Source organism: Clupea harengus, chromosome 4, assembly GCF_900700415.2.
Source record: "Clupea harengus chromosome 4, Ch_v2.0.2, whole genome shotgun sequence".
NCBI lineage: Eukaryota > Metazoa > Chordata > Actinopteri > Clupeiformes > Clupeidae > Clupea > Clupea harengus.
In genome coordinates this window covers 124,010-135,014 of record NC_045155.1, presented here as the reverse complement: position 1 = coordinate 135,014, position 11,005 = coordinate 124,010, and the positions used below count along the sequence as shown (strand labels likewise).

Sequence of the window (11,005 nt, the reverse complement as noted above, 5' to 3'; positions counted from 1 at the left end):
CACACACACACACACACACACACACAAGGCCATGTTAATAACGCCCTACTTTTTTTGGACTACCCTGCGCTATGGATACCATTGATCTTCCATTTCATACCATTCATTCAGCTCTTATCAGGACGACGCAGAGAGAGATCTTGAGTTGGTAACTTATTTAAAGGCGTGGAATGATTTGAACGTAGAAGAAATTGTGTGTTGGAGACCTCCATTATTGCATTTTCTTCTTCGTCCGTGTTTTACATGGAGCCCCAGGGGGCTGCTGGGAATTTGAGTCCATTTTATGCAAGTATATTATTGCTATGGGTTGGTTAATAGGCCCTCACATGACCTCATCAGTGGAGGGGGGGGGGGGGGGGGATATACTACTAGACAGTAAATGACCCGTAGACTCTTTGATTGATTGGTTTATTGATTTAAATTGGTTTATTGTATTTTGTTGCCAGAGTGATGATGATGATGATGATGATGAAATGCTTTGGCGTAGCACAGCAGCGAGAATCCCCTATGCTCTGCTTTGGTTATGCTGCTGGTGTTATTGTGTAACCAAGCCAACAATAGCCTTTATCTCTCTCTCACTGACACACACACACACACACACACACAACCACACACACACACACACACACACACACACACACACACACACACACACACAGCCATGATATAAACACTGGTCCTGAAACACACGCACACGCACACACAGACACAGACAGACACACACACACACAGACACACACACAGACACACACACACACACACACACACACACACACACACACACACACACACACACACAGACAGACACTCACTCACACACCATGCACACACACACACACACACACACACACACACACAGTCTTTTTCCTTTCCCCGTGGCAGCTCGTCCTCAGTTTCAGTGTCCCCGTTCTGTCTGTTGCCTTTGGCACGGCTGTCTCTCTCACAGGCCCCTACAGGCCTCCGGAGGGAGCAGCTCGCTGGACGGGCTCCTAGTCTAGTCTGAAGGGACCAGGACTATGCTGGACTTGAACACACAAGGGGCAGCGCGGGGCTAGCCTGTGTCTGTAGGGTCATGTGGCTTCTGTGTCGTTCCGTGTTGGGGCCGTCCCGGAGGAGCGCTGTTTGGTCGCCCTGGGTTAGGTGTAGAGGGTTGCCATGACGACCATAAAGCCGGTCTACAAGTCAACTCCAGATTAACGAGCACTTAACGGGGCAGACAGTCAGGTGACCAGTGTTCGATGCCAAGGTCCTTTGAAAAACAAATGGCAACTGTGTGTGTGTGTGTGTGTGTGTGTGTTTCCTTTTATAGCTTTCCGTTCAGTTAAGTAAAGCTATTATGTGACAAGTTGCTGGACTTCCTGTGGCCTAGCTCTGTGAAGGGGTCAGCAAAATATCAACCAAGACCAAGAATCTCGTACAAAAGGTTCTTAGGTTTACGGTCATCGAGACATTGTGTACTTCCCTTTTTTTCTCTGCATAAACACCCTTCAAGCTCACTTCTTCAAGTTTTGCCTGTTTTTTCGTGTGTGTGTGTGTGTAGGATGCAGAGGAGTGTGACAAGGCGGGCAGCGTGGCGACATGCCAAGCCGTCATCAGAGCCGTGATCGGCATCGGCATCGAGGAGGAGGACTGCAAACACACATGGATGGAGGATTCTGAGAGTGTAGGTCTCTCTCTCTCTCTCTCTCTCTCTCTCCCTCTCTCTCTCTCTCTCTCTCTCTCTCTCTCTCTCTCTCTCCCTCTCCCTCTCCCTCTCCCTCTCCCTCTCCCTCTCACTCTCCCTCCCTCCCTCCCTCCCTCCCTCTCCCTCCCTCTCTCTCTCTCTCTCTCTCTCTCTCTCTCTCTCTCTCTCTCCCTCCCTCCGTCTCTCTCCGTCTCTGTCTCTCTCTGTCTCTCTCTCACTCACTCACTCACTCACTCTCTCTCTCTCTCTCTCTCTCTCTCTCTCTCTCTCTCTCTCTCTCTCTCTCTCTCACGCACATACATTACCAGTCAAAAGTTTGGACACACCTTCTCATTTTTGGAGAAGTTTTTTTCTTTACTTTTTATTATTTTCTACATGGTAGATAACACTTTTTTTGTTTAGTACATCATTCCATATGTGTTCTTTCGTAGTTTAAATGTCTTCAGTATTAATCTACAATGTAGAAAATAATAAAAGTAAAGAAAACACTTTTGACTGGTACTGTACACACACTCACAAACCCCCAAAAAGTGTTGATAACAGATTGCTCTTATCCAAAGTCATTCAAATTTAGACAAGCAAATTGAAGGACGTGAATGTTGAACAGAGTTAGAGTAGTCTCACCTACAGTCCGTCTTTAGACATAGACTTGTCTCACCTCCAGACATAGACTTGTCTCACCTACATAGACTTGTCTCACCTCCAGACATAGACTTGTCTCACCTCCATAGACTTGTCTCACCTCTCCAGACATAGACTTGTCTCACCTCTATAGACATAGACTTGTCTCACCTCCAGTCCCTCTACAGCCCTACACTGTGCAAGGCACCATTGTTGACTCTCTCCCTCTCTCTATCTCTTCCTTTATCTCTCTCTCTGTCTCTCTCTCTCTGTCTGTCTGTCTCTCTCTCTCTCTCTCTCTCTCTCTCTCTCTCTCTCTGTCTGTCTGGGGTGTGTTATCCAGTGTGTATCCCATGGGGCCCTGGAGTGTGCCCGTGCCATCTACGCCCACGCCCTGCAGATGTTCCCCAGCAAGAAGAGTGTGTGGCTGAGGGCCGCTTACTTTGAGAAGAACCACGGCACACGGTAAGTGACCACACACCGCCGCAGACCTCCTCCCAGCCAACCCCAGGCTCTCAAAGCCAAGATGTAATTTGCCTTAAGCCTGCCTTTGCCTTTGATGTGCGTCTTATTCGCACCTTCTCCATCTAAGCCATCTTTCTTTTTCCCCGACTTGTCCTCTGTCCTTAGTCTGCAAGTCCACAGGAAATTGTAAATGGTTAATTTATAGCCAGTTGGAATAATTCCAATTTCCAGTTATCTAAAATGTCTCGATGTGGCAGAATCCTCCTGTGTACACGCTCTGTTTTTTGTTTTCTTTTCCTTCTTTCCTTTCTTTCTTTCTTTCTTTCTCTCTCTCTTTCTTTCTTTCTTTCTTTCTTTCTTTCTTTCTCTCTCCCCCCTTTCTCTCCCTCTCACTCTCCCCCCCCTCTTCTCTCACTCTCTCTCCCCCCTTCTCTCTCTCTCCCCCCTTCTCTCTCTCTCTCTCTCTCTCTCCCTCTCTCTCTCTCTCACTCTCTCTCACTCTCTCTCTCCCTCTCTCTCTCTCTCTCTCACTCTCTCTCTCTCTCTCTCTCTCTCTCTCTCTCTCTCTCTCTCTCTCTCCTCTCCCCACAGGGAGTCTCTGGAGGCGCTGCTCCAGAGGGCGGTGGCCCACTGCCCCAAGGCCGAAGTGCTGTGGCTGATGGGAGCCAAGTCCAAGTGGCTGGCTGGAGATGTGCCAGCAGCTAGAAGCATCCTGGCGCTGGCCTTCCAGGTGAGCTGAGATCCAGCAGGCAGCTGTTTGGAGAGAAAAGGCCTGGCAATGGCTTTTGGCTTTCCTTCAGTGCAGAACAAGAGTATATTCTGGCCTAAACGTTATCCCTTAATGTGGTTACGAGAAGGACCAGTATTCACTTACTACTACGTTATTGCAAGAATACAGAGTGCTTGAATCCTCATGTCCGGTATGTGTGTGTGTGTGTGCGTGTCTGTAATGTCTGTGTGTGTCTGTGTCTGTGCGTGTGTCTGTGCGTGTGTCTGTGTGTGTGTGTGTGTGTGTGTGTGTGTGTGTGTGTGTTTGTCCTCTCCTCTCCTCTCCTCGCAGGCGAACCCCAACAGTGAGGAGATCTGGCTGGCTGCCGTGAAGCTGGAGTCGGAGAACAACGAGTACGAGCGAGCCCGGAGACTGCTGGCTAAAGCCCGCAGCAGCGCCCCCACCGCCCGGGTAAGCTGATTGGGGGACGGGTCAAGGGTCGAGGGTCGAGGGCTGGGCTGAGACAAGGACCCAACGTAGAGATCACTGACGCCAGACCTGTGAATGGCCGTGAGACGAGCGTGCGTGCGGTGCTGCTTTGGGATCCTGTCTAAGCCTCACATGTAGTGGATCTGGGGCTTTGCATAAGAGCTGTGTGATGTCAAGACCGCTAGGGCGGGCGGGAGAGAGAGTGGAATTGGGTTGCGGAAGGGGGTGATGTCGAAACGCTCTTAGCTGGCGCTCTGCCTTTTCCCTCCCTGCCACCCTCCCACCACTTTTGTGTTTTTCTCTCTCTCTCGCTCTCGTTCTATGTCCTACACCCCCACCCACTTCTCACTATTCGTGTGTTTTGTGTACGATCAGGTACAGTCATGTTAGGTCTCTCATCTTCTCTCTGTCCATTTCGACCCCCTCCCCCCTCTTTCTTTCTTACTCTCTCACTCACTGTCTCTCTCTCTCTCTCTCTCTCTCTCTCTCTCTCTCTCTCTCTCTCTCTTTCTGTTTCTCTGTGTGGCCTCTGTCCCACTTCTTCTCTCGTTCAGATAGTTCATGAGTTTGTACGTGGGTCTCCTCTCTGTGTAGACAGTGGCTCAGAGGTCAGCCGAGTTCAAACGTTTGTGTTAGGGGAAATGGACTAATGGACCACACACACACACACACACACACACACAGACACAGACATACACACGTACGCTACACACACACACACACACACACACACACGTACACACACACACACACACACACACTCAGACATACACACGTACGCTACGCACACACACAGACATACACACGTACGCTACGCACACACACACACACACACACACACACACACACACGTAAACACACTCAGACATACACACGTACACACACACTCACATTCAGACATACACGTACACACACACTCACACACGCATATGTGTACACATGTTGCCACACACAAATATTCGGCTGAGTGGTTTCAAGCGTATCCGGCTATCGAGTGAGTGTCAGTATCAGCTTGCAGTCTTCCCACGAACCTCATCAATCACTTCCTAGCACAGGAAATGTCTCTCTCTCTCTCTCTCTCTCTCTCTCTCTCTCTCTCTCTCTCTCTCTCTCTCTCTCTCTCTCGGCACTTTATTGGCTGTCAGTGAGGCGTAGGTTTGGGGAAGAGCTCCCCTTGTCGCAGCATGCCGGGCCTTGCAAATGAACCCTCTACATCAAAGCCCCAATCAAGCTATCAAGTGTCCCCGCCAGGGTTGGCTGCATGGCACGAAAGTGAGATTAGCATCAGTAATACCATCAATCATAATACGTGTGTGTGTGTGTGTGTGTGTGTGCCTAATGAGTCATCGCCAGCGTTTACACTGAAATGGCTTGGGCACACACACATTACATTCATATGGGAGGCCGCGAGAGTAATCCTGTGACTGTTAACCTCATTTCGTTTCATAACCAGGATTCTGTACACGTATTGGGTGCTCGCATATGGGTCCGTATAGTGGTTACTATTGTCTTTGGCCTTGGTGAACTACGAGGCGGGGCTGGACCAGGTATCTCAGCGTCTACAAAATGGGAGTAATTACATGACCGCAGTAGTTTTGGGCTGGTAGGGCAACAGAAATAATAAATAAATAAATAAATAAATAACATCTTGAAATGGGGCTTCATGCTGTGGCCTACGAAGCTTTTTCTTCTAATCAGCCGCAACGCAAAGAAGACTCAATCACTCTTAAAGGTGTTAATGGTGAAACACACAGAAGCGGATGTCCGTGGACGGTGTTGGTGGGTAGGACGATCTGAACGATCCCCTGATGCTTGATGTTGCCTAAGAGGGTAGCGGCGCTAACGTCGCCTACTGTGTTGACCCCTGTTGTTTATTTATTTTATTTTTTTAAAGATTTGTTTTGGGGCTTTTATGCCTTTTTAATTGACCGATCAGTGAAGAGTGGGACAGGAAATGAGAGGGAGAAGAGATGGGGGGAGTGGACAGGAGAAATGACATCGGGCCGGATTCCAACCCGTGTCCTCCATGGGGCGTCAAGCCCGAATGTGGTCGGGGCTACTGCTTGCTTGCCTGCGCCACAGTGCCCTCCAACCGCTGTTGTTTTAACCCTTCCCTTTCCCTTTCTCTCGTCCGGTCGCACAGGTGTTCATGAAGTCGGTGAAGCTGGAGTGGGTGCTGGGCAACATCGAGGCGGCGCAGGAGCTCTGCACGGAGGCCCTCAAGCACTACGAGGACTTCCCCAAGCTGTGGATGATGAGGGGCCAGATCGAGGAGCAGTCGGAGAACACGGACAAGGCCCGGGAGGCCTACAACCAGGGGGTAGGGAGCCGTTTGTGTTCAGTCCTTTGAGGAGGGTCTGAAAGGGGGAGTGTGTGCAGGCATGATGGGGATGATGCTTCAGGCGTCTCAGGTGTCGCCCATAATTACTTGATTTGGTTTGCCGTGTCCTGATTCATTTGCATCTAATTTGAAAGTACGTTACCAGCTTATCTTGTTTCTCTAAATGTGTTATGTGTTGTCTTCATACAAGGCTGTTCCCATTTGCTAGCTCTGCTTTTAGTCAAAATGAATATTATGTATGTTTTGTGCTTTTTTACATTCTGTTATCACTTCTCACTCAAACGTCTTTGTGTCTTTGTGTGTCTGTGTGTCTGTGTGTCTGTGTGACTGTGCGTGTGCGTGTCTGTGTGACTGCGTGTGTGTGTGTGTTTGCGTGTGTGTGTGTCTGTGTGCGTGTGCGTGTGTGTGCCCTCCTCCAGCTGAAGAAGTGTCCTCATTCCATGTCCCTGTGGCTCCTCCTCTCGCGGCTGGAGGAGCGGGTGGGTCAGCTGACTCGGGCCCGCGCCATCCTGGAGAAGTCCCGCCTCAAGAACCCCCAGGCAGCAGAGCTGTGGTAAGACGGGCAGCCACACACACACACACACACACACACACACACACACACACACACACACACACACACACACACACCGGCGCTGCACAGCTCAGCCTTTAGAGTTCAGCTGCTCTGGAGACTGCCGCTGTAAGACAGCCTCTGGAGCCAGACACAGGTTTATGATGCATGCACTCTCACTCACACACACACACGCACCCAAGCATGCACCCAAGCACACACACACACACACACACACACACACACACACACACACACACACACACACACACACACACACACACACAGACAGACAGACAGACGGTGATAGACACACACACACACACAGTGAATCTATATACACGCATACACACGCGCACATGCATACATACATGCATGAGAGGGACATTGACACACATACCCAGGGACACGCGCAGACACGCAGACACGCAGACACGCAGACACGCAGACACGCAGACACGCAGACACGCAGACACGCAGACACGCAGACACGCAGACACAGTGATCAGATACACACACACAGACACACACACAGACACACACACAGACACACACACACACACAGACACAGACACAGACACAGACACACACACAGACACAGTGATCAGATACACACACACACGACATTGACACACACACCCAGGGACAGGGACACAGACACAGGTACACCCCTGGCTCACAGAGTGAGGTGTGTCTCTCACACTCACACTCACACACACACACACACACACACACACACACACACACACACACACACACACACACACACACACACACACACACACACACACACACACACACACACACACACACACACAGGAACAGCCCTGGCTCACAGAGTGAGGTGTCTCTTGGCTCACAGAGTGAGGTGTGTATCTCTCTCTCTCTCTCTCTCTCACACACACACACACACACACACACACACACACACACACACACACACACACACACACACACACACACACAGGAACAGCCCTGGCTCACAGAGTGAGGTGTGTATCTCTCTCTCTCTCACACACACACACACACACACACACACACACACACACAGGAACAGCCCTGGCTCACAGAGTGAGGTGTCTCTTGGCTCACAGAGTGAGGTGTGTATCTCTCTCTCTCTCTCACACACACACACACACACACACACACAGGAACAGCCCTGGCTCACAGAGTGAGGTGTGTCTCTCTCACACACACACACACACACACACACACACAGGAACAGCCCTGGCTCACAGAGTGAGGTGTGTCTCTCTCACACACACACACACACACACACACAGGAACAGCCCTGGCTCACAGAGTGAGGTGTGTCTCTTGTCAGGTTGGAGTCGGTCAGACTGGAGTACAGAGCTGGACTGAAGAACATCTCCAACACGCTCATGGCCAAAGCCCTGCAGGAGTGCCCCAACTCAGGTCAGAGCCCCACCCCCCACACTAACCCCCACACTAACCCTAACCCTAACCCTAACCATAACCCCAACCCTCCTACTTTGCCTCCCACACTGGGATGGGTGCTCATTGTTCTGCAATATCTTGCGTTGGAGTCAAATAAAAACCTGTGCTGAAACATGATTTGTTGATTTTAATAGCATTGTACTTATAAGATCGGACGCATGCTGAGGATAGGCCACTTCGTGCAGAGTGGTGTCATTTTTAATGAAATGTGAAATATTGTATCATGTCAGATGTAACGTCACATACTGATAAACTCCCATGGCATCAAAGATTTAGACAACTTTAGTCAACAGTAATGGGTATGACTGGGTATCACTCAAAACAATCGATCATGAACATACGATTCTAATTAAACATCACTATAATAGCCACATTATGATATATGACATATAGAATATGGCATCTTCCAATCCTTACCATGTTTTTGATATGGCTGTGGTAGGCTTCTGACTGGATGTTTAAGTTAAGGTAAACTGAATCGGTTGCTATGAACTGAATTGAAACCAGAGGCTCTGCATTGCTCTGTGAGGGGCAACGTCCTCCTCTTACTGTACCCCTCTCCCCCTGTCCTCCTCTCCCCCTCTCCCTCTCCTCCTCTCACCGTACCCCTCTCCTCCTCTCACCGTACCCCTCTCCTCCTCTCCCCCTGTCCTCCTCTCCTCCTCTCACCGTACCCCTCTCCTCCTCTCTCCTCTCCCCCTGTCCCTCCTCTCCTCCTCTCACCGTACCCCTCTCCTCCTCTCCCCCTGTCACCGTACCCCTCCCCCTCCTCTCCTCTCACCGTACCCCTCTCCTCCTCTCCTCCTCTCACCGTACCCCTCTCCTCCTCTCCTCCTCTCACCGTAACCCCTCTCCTCCTCTCCTCCTCTCACCGTACCCCTCTCCTCCTCTCCCCCTCTCCTCCTCTCCCCTCTCACCGTACCCCTCTCACCGTACCCCTCTCCCTCCTCTCCTCCTCTCCTCCTCTCACCGTACCCCTCTCACCGTACCCCTCCCCCTCCTCTCCTCTCACCGTACCCCTCTCCTCCTCTCCCCCTCTCCTCCTCTCCCCCTCTCACCGTACCCCTCTCCCTCCCCAGGCATCCTGTGGGCCGAGGCCATATTCCTGGAGGCCCGCCCCCAGCGCAAGACCAAGAGCGTCGACGCGCTCAAGAAATGCGAGCACGACCCCCACGTTCTTCTGGCTGTGGCCAAGTAAGTCAGCGCTGCGTGGTCCCTTTTCATTTTTCGGCAGTTTTATTCGCATTTTCCAATGAGGTTCAAAAAGGGAACGATCCCTTGCAAACGTATGACAACGAGGTCAGATCGCCAAGTCACACACTGGGGTTCAGATAAGGGCTTCATCGAACCCGAGGAGCTCAAGTTGGGATGTTAACATTGATTGGTGTTTTGGCTAATTACTTTGCGCGCGTGTGTGTGTGTGCGCGTGTGTGCGCGTGCGCGTGTGCGTGTGCGTGTGTGTGTGTGTGTGTGTGGTGTGTGTGTGTGTGTGTGTGTGTGTTTGTTTGTGACTGTAGATTGTTTTGGAGCGAGCGTAAGATATCAAAGGCCAGAGAGTGGTTCCTGAGGACCGTAAAGATTGAGCCTGATCTGGGAGACGCTTGGGCCCTCTTCTACAAGTTTGAGACGTACCACGGAACAGAGGTATGAATCGATCCACATTCAGTGCTTCTATACTGTTGGTTTTGATACCAAAGAATTGCATGGAATAAAATATATTTATCAGAATATGTCTAATGATGAGTGGTGAAATTACGCCTGGAATGGTATTGTAATTAAGTTATGATTATTCACGTGCACACGTGCACAAATCACACATAGTACACCACACACACACACACACACACAAACACACACTAACACACACTTATTTGATCTTAGTCAGACATTATAGCTCCCCCTCCACAGATTCTTGCACACACACCTTAGCTAGTAACGTCTATCGTCTATCCACACACACACACTGACTCAGGCATACATTTCCTGTGTTGCGTTCTGCGGCTGACTGTCTGCTTTGCGTGGCTGGTCTGATTGTGTCTGGTCCAGGAGCAGCAGGAGGAGGTGAGGAAGCGAGCCGAGAACGCGGAGCCGCGGCACGGAGAGCTATGGTGCGCCGACTCCAAACACGTGCTCCACTGGCAGAAGAAGATCGGAGAGATCCTCGCCTTGGTGTCCTCCAAGATCAAGAACACCTTCTGAGTCTCTACCAGATCACACCACGCACCGAAACAAACACGAGACCACACAAACATCGATTCATGTGTGTGTTAGATCCACAACATTCAATATGTTACTTTATTCCTGTCTGTTTTTTTTTTTTTTAGATAGTTGGATCATGACCAACAATAAGTGTGTCAATGTTTTCTTTTTCTAGAATTATAATTTGGTACTCCCAAGGCTTTTAATCCATCCACATAGCTGGCTGGGCCTCATTTGAACTAATGACTACTTGCTCTTCCTTGAACTATCAAGGTTCATTGATGTACTGGACAGAACGTTGTTGTTGTTGTGGGAATGTGATCTGAAATTTTAGTTCTTGTTTTCCTTCTCCTTGAGGCTCCTGCAGATTTTCCCTCCCTCCGTTTTCCATAATGCTTACACTTGTTCTGTATACCGTGAAAATGTCAATAAATTAAGGGGAGTAACCAACTAAGATTTCTCAACGCATTATCCTTCATGAATATT

The 11,005-nt window shown here is 50.0% G+C and overlaps 1 protein-coding gene across 1 annotated transcript in view; it reads left to right on the top strand.

Moving 5' to 3' along the window:
- prpf6 (PRP6 pre-mRNA processing factor 6 homolog (S. cerevisiae)) overlaps positions 1 to 10,970 on the top strand; it is a 21,222-nt gene extending 10,252 nt beyond the window's left edge. The window contains exons 12-21 of the mRNA XM_031565629.2: positions 1,541 to 1,663; positions 2,649 to 2,770; positions 3,362 to 3,500; positions 3,831 to 3,950; positions 6,112 to 6,288; positions 6,729 to 6,862; positions 8,187 to 8,278; positions 9,400 to 9,514; positions 9,838 to 9,964; positions 10,367 to 10,970. Of these exons, the coding sequence (XP_031421489.1) occupies positions 1,541 to 1,663; positions 2,649 to 2,770; positions 3,362 to 3,500; positions 3,831 to 3,950; positions 6,112 to 6,288; positions 6,729 to 6,862; positions 8,187 to 8,278; positions 9,400 to 9,514; positions 9,838 to 9,964; positions 10,367 to 10,519 (1,302 nt within the window). The 3' untranslated portion in view covers positions 10,520 to 10,970. The remainder of the gene's footprint in view (positions 1 to 1,540; positions 1,664 to 2,648; positions 2,771 to 3,361; positions 3,501 to 3,830; positions 3,951 to 6,111; positions 6,289 to 6,728; positions 6,863 to 8,186; positions 8,279 to 9,399; positions 9,515 to 9,837; positions 9,965 to 10,366) is intronic.
- Positions 10,971 to 11,005: the final 35 nt, after the last annotated feature.